This window comes from Epinephelus moara, chromosome 6 (genome assembly GCF_006386435.1).
Source record: "Epinephelus moara isolate mb chromosome 6, YSFRI_EMoa_1.0, whole genome shotgun sequence".
NCBI classification, from domain to species: Eukaryota; Metazoa; Chordata; class Actinopteri; order Perciformes; family Serranidae; genus Epinephelus; species Epinephelus moara.
In genome coordinates this window covers 14,702,092-14,716,564 of record NC_065511.1, presented here as the reverse complement: position 1 = coordinate 14,716,564, position 14,473 = coordinate 14,702,092, and the positions used below count along the sequence as shown (strand labels likewise).

The 14,473-nt window shown below is 40.0% G+C and overlaps 2 protein-coding genes across 3 annotated transcripts; one reads left to right on the top strand and one right to left on the bottom strand.

Moving 5' to 3' along the window:
• The first annotated feature begins 1,908 nt into the window (after window positions 1-1,908).
• LOC126392038 (carcinoembryonic antigen-related cell adhesion molecule 6-like) lies at window positions 1,909-6,312 on the top strand. Its single transcript, XM_050047149.1, has 6 exons — window positions 1,909-2,080; window positions 2,926-3,270; window positions 3,363-3,584; window positions 4,522-4,842; window positions 5,170-5,241; window positions 5,463-6,312. Exons 1-5 carry the CDS (start codon window positions 1,951-1,953, stop codon window positions 5,226-5,228), a joined length of 1,077 nt encoding a protein of 358 aa, XP_049903106.1. The 5' UTR covers window positions 1,909-1,950; the 3' UTR covers window positions 5,229-5,241; window positions 5,463-6,312.
• Window positions 6,313-6,441: 129 nt separating this feature from the next.
• On the bottom strand, window positions 6,442-14,238 carry LOC126392037 (B-cell receptor CD22-like). 2 transcript variants are annotated; one of them, XM_050047146.1, is made up of 8 exons: window positions 14,106-14,238; window positions 13,747-13,889; window positions 13,375-13,448; window positions 13,063-13,268; window positions 10,091-10,354; window positions 9,510-9,821; window positions 9,297-9,375; window positions 6,442-8,974 (listed from the first exon to the last, which is right to left on the bottom strand). In XM_050047146.1, exons 1-8 carry the CDS (start codon window positions 14,158-14,160, stop codon window positions 8,911-8,913), a joined length of 1,197 nt encoding a protein of 398 aa, XP_049903103.1. In that variant the 5' UTR covers window positions 14,161-14,238; the 3' UTR covers window positions 6,442-8,910. The 2 variants fall into 2 exon arrangements, with proteins under 2 accessions (XP_049903103.1, XP_049903104.1); XM_050047147.1 differs by lacking the exon at window positions 14,106-14,238 and having other exon boundaries at window positions 13,655-13,782.
• Window positions 14,239-14,473: the final 235 nt, after the last annotated feature.

Below are 14,473 nucleotides of genomic sequence, written 5' to 3'. Positions count from 1 at the left end.
CAGGGGATCATGACTAGGCTATATGAGTACAAAATTTCATGGCAATCCATCCAGTAAAGTCTCTGTGATACACAGTTGTAAGCCATATACCCACTAACAGAGCTCCAGGATTTCCATATATTCACTTAAAAATGCACAAAAAAATACAAACAACATAGTTTTGTGACCGAACTTTCATTTCATCGTTGTTTTTGCAAATTTGTAGTTGAGCGATGTGACAGCAAACTGAGCAAATACTGCAGAACATGCAGACAGACTCTCGTCTTTCCTCATTCCCACTACGCAGATTTCAGTGCCTAGTGGGTGCATGCATGGTGTGCAGCTGAGCGAGATAGATTGGAGCAGAGAGGAAATTAACAGTTAAGTTGTTAAGTGTTAGTATGTACAGCACAGGCTTCACTTTGTCCAGAAATAAACACTGCAGCTCCTCAAGACCAAGCAAAGTTCCCGTTTCTTGCTACTCAGCTGCTGGGTCAAGTGAAGCTGGTTAGCATCAGCATGCTAGTTACCCAGCTGCCTCATGAAACGTGGTACATGGTGACTTTTTGGTTGACCTATCAATGAGCAATTTGCAGCAATTTTTGCATACCTTCATATTTTTATTTAGAACAAAATTGTAGGAATAATTAAATGTCAGTTTTGCATATCTTTATATGATTTACGATACCTCTTAGTGTCAAGACACAGATATAAGTGTCATTACAAGGACGTCATCTATCCCAGCATATGAAACACATGGTCATATTATTTATTTACGTGACCAGAGCAACATGTCAGAAATAGGTCAATATAATATACACTTGTCATCCTATGCAGCAGATTTCCTTGAAAACAAAAGATAAGCAACATGTCTAGATGCAGAACAATGTGAACATAAAACAGTTTGAGCTGGTAAAGGACTGTGAAAACAGTAGAGGAACAGCTAAGAGTCCAAGGCGTTAAGACGCTGTCGGGAAAGAAAACAGAAGAATGTCTGCAACATAAACACCTGAGACAGAGCCAGCCTCTGCTTCCCATAACCTCCTGGTACAGACACAGCACTAAAAATACACTCACAACCAGAACCATGCATGCACACTTCTGGTAACTATACACCAATAAAACTATCCAGTAGTTTCTGACATATTTCAGTTAGTCTGGATCAAAGACTGGCTGACTGACGTCGCAAAAGTGCAAAACAATAGTGAAACAAGACACCAGACTGAAGTAGTGATAACATCTCAGTGCTGTTAAAGTGTGGGTGTGTTTCAGAGGCAGCCGTTCTCCCTGTTGAAGCAAGAGACTGTAGCTGCCCTTTAAAAGACCTTTGTGTAAAACACCTGCCTTGTTTTTCTAGCTTTTGATGTGATCTAGAAAAAAGAAGTAATGATAATAGAATATATATATATATATGTATGTATATAAGCAACAATGCACGCAGACAGTACATAAAGTGATGTGAGATGGAAATGAAGTTTCAGCCACAACTTCCCCATTTAAAAATGACTCATTTCTTCTCTCTTTTTGTGAAGTTATCAACTGTCTTTTGCCCACAATCATATCCTTCCTACAATAACTGTACCACAAACTGCATGTACTTTTTAAAAAAAGATTATATTTTATTTTTTAAATATATCTAACTTCCCAGTAACATATTATTTTACCCTCCATGACTCATCCTGCACTCAAATATAATATACAGTCATGGGGCGTCATGCTCATGTATCAGATGTAAGTTTGTATATCCAGCCCAGTCTCAAGGCACTTCCTAAAAGAGCTACAATATTTAATCTATTCATTCACTGTGTCATTGTGACACAAATTTTCTTTTCACTTGGGAGTGTCTTTTCTGCCTGTTTGAACATGTTTTTTCTCTGTCAGCCTAGCCCAACATCACTCGTTAACAACTTCTCATTTTATACCCAGAAGTGCTTAGTTTACTCATTTCCTCTCATCCTCCGCTCCTGATCCATGCTGCTTGCTGCCATGCCCCCTGAGAGAGCTCATCAAATCTCTAAAACTCACATCCATACCGAAATCTTGTGTTTTTCATTGATGGAGAAGATGATCGCAGTGCTGGTGCTTCTGATCCTGACGTCAGGTAAGGAGAGATAATTCTTCAATTTACGTTTAAGTGTTATTCTTTAAAATGCATAAATTAAGTCACTTGTTTTTGCTTCCCTCCATAACTAGACTACTTTATAATTCTGAATCATCTAATTTACTTTTATATAACTTGTCCATTTTGTTTTTATTGCACTTTGTTATGTTGTTGAATACATATGAAATGATCTGTTAAAGGTATAGGTACTGTATATGCAGGACTCTTGGTTACTGTTTCTAAACAAGCTCGCAAGCAAAAAAAGTAATAGCCAACCCCATATTATTGGGGGTTATTTATTTTAATTAAAAATGTTATTTTCACGGGGGTTATGGCCGACACCCTCCTCACAAAGTTACATTTTTTTGATGTGCTCATTAAAATCTTTCTCCTCTTCCAATGACCAGAAACTTTGCAAAAATTAGAAGCTCAATTTCAAGCTTCAGGAGCAGCAGAGAACTTGCACATAAAAATATTTTGGTCTGTGTTTAATTTTGTGTTTAAAGCTTGTTTTCCACAAGGGCCAATAAAGTGTGGTTAGTTCATTTATAACTTGGCTGTTTGGCCGGAATTTTCTGGAAATTTTCTTGTAAATTCAGTTTTTTTTTTGTTTTTTTTTTTATCTTTTAAGAACCCATAATTTTATTGTACCTTCTTCACATCTGAAAACAAATGTATGGTCTTCACTTTTCTGATAAATTCACTCCCTTTAATTCATGTTCCATCCTAAAGTTAAAGAAAAATTGTTGCAGAGCAGTATGTCTCCTTTTCCTCTGATTCTTTTTTTAACCCTGCACAAACAGTAATAATTTAACATATAAATTGATATCATGGTCTCTCTGCAGGAACTACGGGTGTTGGTGGGTCAGTGTCTTTTGAAAACCCAAACACTTGTGCCTTAAAGGGATCATCAGTAAAGCTCGGGTGCTCGTACACCTACCCAGATTCGGAAACTGTTAAATCGAGTGCATGGTTCAAAGGGGCATCAAAAAATGGCACCTGGAAACGTGTTGCGCTCTCAGAACTTCCTTCATATCAGAATCGTTCTGAATATATTGGTGATCTACAGCACAACTGCAGCCTGGCAATTCATGACCTGCAGATTAATGACACTGGACATTACTACTTCAAGTTTGATACAGAGTTATTTGGAAGGCGGAGTAAAACATCAGTGCACCTGACTGTCACAGGTACAGTTATTCTACATGGAGTGTTACTATTCATGTTTACTGTTCTTAGCTTTTTCTGATCTCATGCTCTCTGTTTCTTTATTGTTGCCCAGAGCTGAGTGCCAGAGTACACCCTGACCCAGTGAGAGCAGGAGACAAAGTGACCCTTGAGTGCAGAACATCCTGCCAACTTTCCAACATAGTCTGGTTCAAAGATGGGAGTCCAGTAACCAAACCAGAGTTTGAGGCTAAAGCAGAGGATGCTGGCAATTATGTATGTGCTTTTGAAGGACAGGAGTCAGTGATGTCTGACCCTGTGTCTCTGGATGTTCAGTGTAAGTATGTTTTACTATGACACTGTTGGTTGAGACACTGGTATTTCACTGTGTGGTGCATGTGCCTAGAGGAATAGTTTTACATTTTGGGTAAATACTTACTACTGCTTATCAGTGGTGAACTCAGGCGCATCACGTTTTCTCCAAGCAGCAACCTCTGGGGCTGAAAAAAAGAAGCCAACACAAGTGCCAAAAACTGCAGTTCTTTGAATGGCCACTTGAGGCCGCTCAAGAGGACAGTCAATCCCCCATAGACCCCCATGTTAAAATGCCCAACTTTACAGCAGAAATAATCATGTTTATAGCCTGGTACAAAAAAACGGTTTCACTCTCTCAAACTAATTTCCTCCTTAAAATTACAAATAAATGAGGGCATGGTCGCTTTGAGTGGCAGACTGTCTGCCAATAGTGTCCTCTGCTTCTTGGTCAGAACACTGGTCACTTCTGGCTCCAAAAAACCAAGATGGTGATGGAAAAAATGCTAAACTTGAGGCGTCAAAGTGGCAAACTGCAAACCAGTAGGTGATGCTTGGTAGCTAATTTTAAGGCACCCTAGAGGGCACGGCATCTCATTTTCTCTGCTGGAAAGGCACCCTGGAGGGCACTTCATTATCTTCTATCTACCATAGGGGCATGCAAAAGGCACATTTGCTGCACTTTTTCAAACCACTAAACCACTACTGATGGTAGCTTTGTATTTACCTTACAACCATGAGAGAGGCAGGCCCATCAGTCTTCTCATGAAATTATCACTGAGAAAGGGAGAAAGCATATTTTCCAAAATGTCTTTACTTTTTTGAGTAAAATACACTTTGATAATTATATTTTTTCTATAAATGGTCAGAATCAGCCATGATTATTTTTTAAAACTTGTACAAAAAAATACAACCTCTTAGTGAATTTATATAACAGCACAGTGGCTGTGTTTTTACCACAGATCCCCCAATGAATGTATCTGTTGAGATGAGCTATCCTGCGAACCTGACAGTAGGCACCAGTGTGAACCTGACTTGCCACAGTGCTGCTAACCCTGCAGCAGACAGCTACACCTGGTACAGGGGTACTGCTTCCAGTTTCAGGTCCATGCTGTATGTGGGCTCAGGACAGGTGCTGTCTCTCCCCTCTGTGGAGGCGTCCTACACTGGACTCTACCTCTGCCAGGCCAGGAACACAGTGGGGGGAAACAACTCAACCGAGGTACTGCTGCATCCACTGTCAGAAGCAGTAATAGTGGGAAATACAGACAGTGAGCATGCAGGTAAGATAAGCAGATAGATTACTGATACACTTACAGCCTGTTCAGGGATTGTACTGATATGTGATCAACAGCTCATCTAATAAGGAATAACAGTTCTAATGTTGCAAAGTAGCCTGACTGGCAGAATTTGAGGGAAACAAATTTTATTGGTCACATATGTAATTATATATCTTGAGTTAGATCCGAAACTACTTGTTAAAATGCGGTGATATGAAATTTAAAAAAATATCAACTACATTTTTTAAAATATGTATTTGCTGAAGTATAATTAAAAATCTTAATTTAAGTTTAATTTCTTACACAGTTTTTTTCTACCTCTACCAACAGGTAACCATGTCATTTCCCTTGTTAGTACAGTCTTAATCACCGTGTTGCTACAATTGTAATGATCTTGACATGGTAAGTGAACTTTTTTTATAACACTCCTGTGCTGTGACATTTCATAGTACGATTGTCATGAAAGGTTAAATAGTTCACACATGCTTTTCTTTTTCATTGTTATAGCAGGAAGAAACGTAATAATGTTGTGGATGAAAAGATAAGAAGGACCAGGTTCTGTTTAAATAAAATGGACGACAGTTTAACACAAAATGTCTAAATGTTACCCTGTTATGTTTCAGGAGAGCAGCAATGATTATGAATACATCGTCATGACCAAAATCAAAAACAAAGTTACACAGAAGAAAATGTCTGCAGATTGCCTCCGCCTGAGCCTGATGACATTTCATTACACTCCGTACATGACTTGAGAATGCCTGTGGTTTGTTGCTGTTCGGAGCTCCACCGAAAACACAGTTGAACAGCAAGTTTGTCAGCATGAAAAATGCAGCAACACCCCTCACTGACTCCTGTCTGTGTGAACGTTCACTCCCTCTCCTGACACTGGAGACAGAAGGGTTATGGTTTGTAACATTATCAAGAAACATCACTCATGTTTATTTCATCAATTAAATAACCACAACCTTGCAAATGTAACTACATCAAGCTATTTCCTCATGAAAGTGTTGTTGCTGATTATTTGTCAGTGGAGTTGCTCAGTATGGGTTCAACAGACTGTATTCAGGATCATTGTGGTCAAACCAGGATATGCTGCCCCCTTGTGTTTAAAATACTCATGTACATTATGTTCTTCCAAACTTATAAATGTTGCAAATGTTATTAGCATAGTACAGTGAGAGTTGAGGTTAAAGGTTTAAGATTTTATGATATTAAAACAACACCAACAGTACAGCATTTATAGGGTCAATGCATTTTTACGTTTGTTTCACACTGTTTACTGATCAACGTATGCCTCACACAGATGACAGCACTCTGGTCAGTGTGGTAATAATCAGCGATCGATCACTATTTAATTATCTTATTGTGTACCTCCTGGTGAAAACTAGTGACACCTGTTAACACATTTCACACCTGCACAAGAACAAGCATTTCAAATTTTCTGCTGTAATACCTGTATAGATTATGTTTTTGTAAGGCTTTCTTGTCATGCCCTCCTGATTGACAACTTTTCTAATTATTTTTCATCCTTTTATTAAAGAATGTGTTATTAACATGTTTCTAAGGCAGTTTTCTTTTGAAGCAGTGAAGTGCTGGAAAATGTAAAGTTAAAAAAGCTTTTTATTCAATCTAAGCTATCACACACTTTGTAAATCTTGGTATTACTCTTCAGTATACAGTACTAAATGCATGTAAAACAAATCCCAGATGACATACACATAAAACAGCTTTAAAATGAGAAGTTCTGAATATATGTTTGAATTAATGGCTTTATAATATGTGCACCGCTAGCTACCTTACTTCTCATTAAAGCTGGGGTAGGCAGTTTTCTGGAAAGGAAAAAAAAAGCCAGATTTTGAAAACACGCTGTCTTGCTGCAGCTTTGCCCTCTTTGTCCTAAGCCTCTCCCACCAGATGAGCACAGGCATATAGTAATCTGTACAAGTACCTTATTAATCATCTCTTTCAGTCATCCCAATTTTAATTTTAATTGTGATGCTGTTGTATAGCGGCAAGGGCGTAGGGGTTCTTTCAACACTGGAGGGGAACTCATGAAGGGGGGTTTGGGGGTCCGCACTCAGAAAATTCTGAGTGTCAAACTCTTAATTCCTTGCACTCTGGAGAATTTTTAGGCACCAATTTGCACCTTTTTTGCATCAATTTATGATGGAAATGTTTTTAAGTTTGTCAAAATAAAAGTCCTGTGCTGCTTTTATGTTTTTATTGGGGGTTACCAATACACATTCTAGCATTGGGGGAGACGTGTCCCCTGCGTCCCCTGCGTCCCCTGAAATGTACGCCTATGGATAGTGGCAATTCTATGAGAATCACCCTTCTCTTTGTTTTATATGGGCCTTTAAAGCCCTTTGAATCAGCTGCAGCCATGAACCTTTGGCTCTGGTTAGCAGAAGGCTAAATTGTTAGCAACATTTTCTCTCCGTCTCTGAAACACTTTGCTGATACTGATATGTTGCCTTTATCCTTTAGGCTTCCTGTTTGATGAGTCCGTCTTCCTCTTTTGGGTTGCTTTGCCAGTGCTAGAAAAGCAACTCCATGCTCCATCATTGAATCAGGTTTCCACTGTTAGGACATGCACATGCATCTGCATTTGTAGAACAGCCAATAGGAACGCCCTCTCTCTGAAATGATCTGGGATTGGCCAAAGGCTCCTGTCAAAGGCTAGATTTTCTAAAGCCTGACAACAGAGCCAAGAGGAAGTGCAGAGGTCTAGTTTTCTCTCAGTTTACTTAAATTACAATATACTCAAAGTTTTTAATGATTTTTTTTTTGCCCAAAGACACCAAAAAACAAACTACATAAAAACTGCTTACTCCAGCTTTAACACATCACAGAAATGTTAAACAGTAAACACAGCCAAAGAAAACAACAAGTGATATGCACATACATTATGTGACACTGTCTCTTTAAACATTTGGGAAATGAAGCACTGTACTTCCTTGTTTACTTAATTAGCATTTTAAAAATAGAGAACGTTTGCACCCCTTTGCTCAGCTCACTCCAATATAACAAATCAGACTAAAGCAAAATTCTAAAAATAGACTAATGAGATGAAGAGTTGATATCAAAGAACATTTTGTAAATGAATGTCCGGGTGTCAGAGTCACTGTCCTCCTGGTTTTCATCCTCAGGCTCTGGTCAGTATCTGTTAGAGCCTTATCACACTGGAGAGTTTACTCAAAACCACACAGATGTGACCCAGTCCTCACTGCCAACAGCGTTTAATTGGATCATTATGTCCATATTTTGCATCATCATCTTCAGGCTCATCATCATCACTAACAGGCTCTCGGTACCAGCTGTTTCTGGACATTGCTTACACAGTACTGGGTGCACTCTGTGGCGTGTTGTTAAAATCCAAGTCCTTACAATAACTCTGGATGTGGTCTTCATATGTTATTAACCATGGAGGATGTATTCAAATTTACATCTGCCCTTGCAGCAGTTCAACCTACTAGAGCACAAACTAGGATTTTGGTCATTAGAAGAGGCAACAGTCTATTTTCTTGTTTTAATAAATATTCTTTTCTTGAAGATCACTTGGTTGAATCCTGACAGCAGCACAATTGCACTTAAACAAATGGAACCAATGATGAGATCACGAGCCCACAGAGTAAAGACAGTTTCCTTCAGTTCTGTTGGTTTTCTGATTAAGCATTTAGTCTTTAAAGCCCATCTTCGTTGAGCTCAGTGCATTGAAATCCATGGAGTAAACATTTCAGAATTGTGTCCTGCATGCTTAAATGTTTAGCAAAGTCCATCATGTGATCTTCAGGATGTCGCACACTGTATGAGTGATTGCCGCTATCAACAGACTTGTTTTTATTCTGTGTACTTGATTTCAGTCATGGCCTCAAGCAGGCCAAACTGTGCTACAGCATGTGTTATTGATGCTGGTTTGAAGGCGGCTGTGCTTGTGTTAAAGAGGTTTACTTGGCAATATGAGGCATGGAGGTAACATACAAGTGTCCAAAGGAGTTCCTTTAATTAAATAAAAAAGGTGTCTTATGCTTTTGGTGGTTGTAGGGTGTTTGTCCCAGACTTGCTGAGACCTTAAGGTGCTGTAGCAGTTGTCTCGGTGAGGACGTACGACTGCTGTCTGGATGGCTTCCGGCTCCTGAAAGGACAGACAGAAATAACTCATCAAAAATCACTGGCATCTACATTATTAAAAATATACCATGCAGTATTGTATAGTATTAACATGCCCACCAGTGACGTTAAGAGTAAAATACAACCCTAGATTCATACTGAAGCAGTGACTATGGTGCTTGATTTATGTCTGTTTGTTTGTTTTAAATCCATTATTTTTACTATAATATCCACCAGTCCAATGGTATCTCTTAAAATTCCTGATGCTGAAATGCTGATGAAAATATAACAAGAAACAATGACAATGTAGTAATACTGATCGGCGGTAAGAGAAGCAAAGAACTCACCTTGCTATGACAATGGCCACTATGGCCATAATAACCAGTAGAGCCCCAACAATCAGTCCGATGATCAACGATTTGTCTCCTGAAGAGTCAGACGGGGACAGAAAAGGGATCAGAGCCAGCACAAATGTCTCAGGCAGCACTCTTTAATACAATATGCATGTGTATGGCTAGACCTTGGACCAAGAACATCCTGGTGCTGAGTACGTCTCCTACCTTTGGGACCTGCGAGTGTGACGCTGTGAGTCTGTGATCCATGTCTGTTACGTGCCACACAGCAGTGCTGCCCACATTGCTCAGTGGTGATGCTGGAACTGCTGAGTGTCAGGCCACTTCCTGTGGGTCTAGCCGGGGATATTTTTGCTGGATAAAAGCTTTTGTCTGCTGTAGGGAGACATGCTGCACCCTGGTACCAGGTGTATGTGTGGACAGGCGGGTTGGCATCACTGCTGCAGGTCAGAGTTACAGGATGTCCGTCCTGTACCACTTCATGAGAAGAGACGGAGACAGCTGTGTTTCGAGGAGAGTCTAAACAGGAAAAAGATGACAGGTCAGTTACACCTGGCTTCAAGTCATGTGAGATTCTGTCAAAACACTGACTGCTTTTCACTCATTCATCAAACCAAAGTTTAACTGCAGTTTTGAAACTGTGCAGGGAAGTTTCTTCATCCAGCTTATGAAGAAATCCTCTGTTGAAACACCCTGCTTAACTTATGTTCAGCGCAGCAATAGGTTAGATGACTCATTTATAATAATAATGATAATGTGAATTTAAATCAGGATTTAACTTCACTTACACTCTACATCAATGGGCATTATTGCTGACTTCTGCACATTATCTCCAGTCTGTATCTCACAGTAGTAGCTGCCAGATTCTTCAGATGTAACGTCACTGATGTTCCACACCGGCCCACTGTGTCTCAGGCTGGTGCTTGTGCTCTTGTACCAACTGAAACGAGCCTGTGGACTGGCAGCAGGGCTGCAGCAGGCCAGACGTAAGGCCACGCCCTCCGTGATGTCACTGGACGGGCTCGCTGACACTGTGACTGCACTGGAGGAGTCTGGAGAAAACAATTGTCAGGAAAGAGGGAAAGTGTTTGCGAGTGATCTGTGACCAAAAACCCAATTGTAGTGGAAAAATCAAAGTTAAACTGCTGCATTTTACTCATTTCTGTATGCTTCTAAAAGATATTTGTATCTGCCTTTTAAAAACCCACTGTGTGTATGTTTAATTATAAGAATGGTCCACATATTCTCAGTAAAACAAACACATTCAGGATGTGACTTCTGTGGGGTCTAGTTGACCATAAAATAATAAACTCTGTCCTGTCCAAGCCTCGAGGAAAACACCGGTATTTTTAACCTGGACCCTATTCTCACATGTTTTTGTGTCTAAGTGACCAATAAGAACAACAGTTATTAGAATCGGTCCAGTACTGAGAGAGACTGCTGCAGCTGCAGCAGTGAAAACAGGCTGCAGTGTATTCTCCACGGGCAATTTCGCACTGTCAAAGTATATCCATGAATGAAAGTGCTTGTTTTTGCCACTGACAGGCTCAGACTGTTATTATAAGTGTTTGGAAACATTATAGAAACAAATCTACAGAGAAATGAAAGAATTTTCTCTACCTTTCGCTGATCTGGTCTATTTGTTACAGTGTGTAACCAAGTCTCTGTCATGGAAAAGTCTCGTTCTGAAATCTTGCGGACTTTTCCACATTGTCAGAATTAGCCAAATACTCAGCCATGACAATGACAATCTTTAAGATAAAAAACCAAAACAAAAAACAAAGCTGCACTTTCTGTACACCAGTACAATAACCTATTCGTGGCACTCCTCTCTCCAACCTTCACTAATGTATCTACTATTGTTTTTCTTGCAACAAGTCACATCTCACGAGACTGCAGAACGAGACTTCTCCTTGAGCAAGACTTGGCCACAATAACAAACAGACCAGTAAAAGAGATGGAAAAATGTTTAATTTGCCTGTAGGGTCTTTTCCATATTGATGTTGGACACTATAATAACAGTCTGAGCTTATCAGTGGCAAAAACAAGCACTTTTGGTGGGCGTAAATTGAAGGTGCACAGATTACATTGCAGCCTGTTTTGCTACTGCAGTTGCAGCTGTGTCTCTCAGTAATGGACAAATTTAAATTTTTTTGTCTCCATTAGTCACTAAGACAGGTGGCATGGTGTAGTGGTTAGCACTGTCGCCTCACAGCAAGAGGGTTCCTGGTTCCCACAGTTCCCACAGTCCAAAGACACGCAGGTTAATTGGTGACTCTAAATTGGCCGTAGGTGTGAATGTGAGTGTGAATGGTTGTCTGTCTCTATGTGTCAGCCCTGTGATAGTCTGGTGACCTGTCCAGGGTATATCCTGCCTCCCGCCCAATGTCAGCTGGGATAGGCTCCAGCCCCCCCGTGACCCTCAAGAGGATAAGGGGTTATGAAAATGGATGGATGGATGGACAGTCACTAAGACAGAAAAACATTGGAAAATAGGGTCCAGGTTTAAAAATACTGAAGTTTCCCTTTAACATTACGCTAAAAGGTGTTGCTTTTACTGGAAAATGTTTTTCCAGTAATGATTTTTTTCTTTCTCTAAACATTCAGTGGCTTTACGAACTGGACTTAACTCTTCATGGCCAAACCACATCCTTTTTTAACTACAGTATTAGTGTGCAGCTGTCATGAACAATACAATGTAACATGATTGTTTGCACCCAATCTGAGAAGAAAATCATTTCTCTGATAATTGATTTCTACCCTGCTGGATTCTAGTGTTATTTATTGTTTTGTTCATCCTACAGATTGCCAGAAATTCTCTGTGTTTAATCTCAAAGCATGACACAGTGTGGCAACAGAGACAAAAACAAGAAAACAACAAGAGTGTGACTTCACACAGACGTTTCTCAATAACTTTTCAAGAATAACTCTGTGGTGGAGCAACACCAACACTTCCCAACACCACCCACCTACGCTCTAATACCTTAAATTACACTTAATCCCCTCTTTTTTAAGTTCAGCAAATTCACAGTCTGTCCCTACATGTTTGTCATCAGAATCAAAACTGTTGGTTGACATGAAACAGGTTATTATGTCAGGCTGAGTTTATACATTATTTATATCCTGTCAGTGGTCAGTTTCACTTCTACTTCTCATAAATAGCACAAGCCTTCAGACACAGAGTTGCATAAAGGAAGTGCAATTCAAGTACTGGTGCTAAACATCAACACTTTACATAATATTCTTAGTTTTATGGTTCTTTCTTGAACAATTACCAGCTTCCACTCAACGCTGTCATTGTAACGGGGCAGTTACTCCTGGGCAGACAGGTATGAAGACAGACAGGCAGTAAGACAGTGTGCCATGAGACAAAAAGATGGATTTAAACAGTCACAAAATAGAGGAAGGACAAACATAAGGACTTTGTGGTTTGTGTACTGGGGCTGGTCCGTGCAAACAGGTTTGAAACAACCTTTTTTTAAGACCTTGAAATGAATGTGAACTATGGGTGAAAATCAAGGCACATTGATGGAAATCAGCTCCCTATTAAAAAAATCACCATGATGGAAAAAATGGCTGTAATGTGATGTGATGATGCTGTTTTGAACTTTATATCATTGTTATATAATTTCCTATGATTGTGGTGATGATCATGCTTTTCTGGATGATGATGAAGGATGATGACGGTTATGATTATGGTGGTGCTGACCATGTTGATTATGATCAGTTGTAGTGTTAGGAGTAAATAAAATATTCCCACCTGCCACCAGCAGCTGTACACCGCTCTGCTCTGGCATCTTCTCTGTCGGGTGGCTGGTGATGAGGTAAAACACATACGCTCCGCTGTCCGACTGCCTCAGATCAGAAATCCTCAGAGAACAGTTTCTGGTTCCGGGTTGTCCCAGGTACTCCACCCTGTTCTGGTAGGATGGATCTGGGAAGATACCATCACTGTGGAAAACGTATCTGAGACAGACAGACAGACAGACAGACAGACAGACAGACAGACAGATAGACTTAGATACTTTGTTTAAACCCTGTGCTATGAGTTTCTGTGCGTTTTAAACAATACCTTGATGTGAGGCAACGACTGTCTTCGAGACACCACATTTCAGACAAAACTTTGTACTGTCCTCCTCCTCCACCCTAATAGAGAAAAATAAACAGAGTTGCTAAAAATAAAAAACAAGGAGCTTTTGAACAAGGGATAAAGTATACTGTAAAATAGCAGATGCTGTCTTTAGGCTGACTTTATATTAAAAAAATCTTCCCAAATATCAAGCGCAAGATTAAAATAGTTGAATGCAGTTATCCTCAATCAACCCCCCCTGTAGCTGCACGTTTCTATTCACCCTGATTCCAGATCTGAGTCCTGGCAGAGGAAGTCGTCCAGTTACTGCAGGATATATGGGAACTGCTAACAATGCCTTCTTTATTGAATCACCTGAGCAGAGAGCCGTCCTTCTTCCTCGGTTTCATTAGAACTTTGGGGGTAGTCATAGGAACAAGGGAGAACAACAGAGGAACCAGTCACAGCACAGATAGGACCCGAGGGGAGATGAACTGACCAATCACCTGCAAGAATACCTGAGAGAAACATAATATATAGAAAGTTACTATATCATAACCACCAAGTTACAGTATAATGGGGTATTTCTATTTTCCAAAAAATGTTATATTTTTATTTTACAGATTAGTTTTTATGCCACATTAATGTCACTTCACACTTCCAGTTAATTCTCTTCAGTCAGTGTTGAAACTCCAGACGGATACCTTCTTCACAATGCTAAATGTGGGTCTTACCTTCCACAGAGAGTGTGAGCAGCAGCCAGCAGCTCTGTGCCACTCGTCCACCCATGTTCTTCTTCCTGCTGTGGTTGTTGCTTGTTTTGTTGTTGTCTCCTGGCCTTACTCCTTCTATTACCTCCCGTCTCCTTCTCCCCTCACTCTGTGACTCTGTGATCCAGTCTACCCTCTCTACTCTAGTAAAGTCAGTGATGTGCCTTTTTGTCTTCCTTAAATACAAAGACTTACTAGTCACATTGTCCAGCTTCCTTTTTATTTTCTCTGCCAACGAGGAACTAGAGTGATCACTAGGTTTTCATGTCAGCAAAGGGAACCTACTGTACATAGATACTGTATGTGTGTGTGAGTGTGTTGAGGGTTACTGT

What these genes read in the sequence shown, in the direction of transcription:
- LOC126392038 (XM_050047149.1), top strand. Translation starts at nt 1,951, where the DNA reads ATGCTGCTTGCTGCCATGCCCCCTGAGAGAGCTCATCAAATCTCTAAA. An exon ending in AGTGCACCTGACTGTCACAG is followed by an intron (nt 3,271 to 3,362) that starts GTACAGTTATTC and finishes ATTGTTGCCCAG; the next exon opens with AGCTGAGTGCCAGAGTACAC. An exon ending in TGTGTCTCTGGATGTTCAGT is followed by an intron (nt 3,585 to 4,521) that starts GTAAGTATGTTT and finishes TTTTTACCACAG; the next exon opens with ATCCCCCAATGAATGTATCT.
- LOC126392037 (XM_050047146.1), bottom strand. Translation starts at nt 14,160, where the DNA reads ATGGGTGGACGAGTGGCACAGAGCTGCTGGCTGCTGCTCACACTCTCT. An exon ending in AATGCCCATTGATGTAGAGT is followed by an intron (nt 9,822 to 10,090) that starts GTAAGTGAAGTT and finishes TTTCCTGTTTAG; the next exon opens with ACTCTCCTCGAAACACAGCT. An exon ending in GTGGCCATTGTCATAGCAAG is followed by an intron (nt 8,975 to 9,296) that starts GTGAGTTCTTTG and finishes CTGTCCTTTCAG; the next exon opens with GAGCCGGAAGCCATCCAGAC.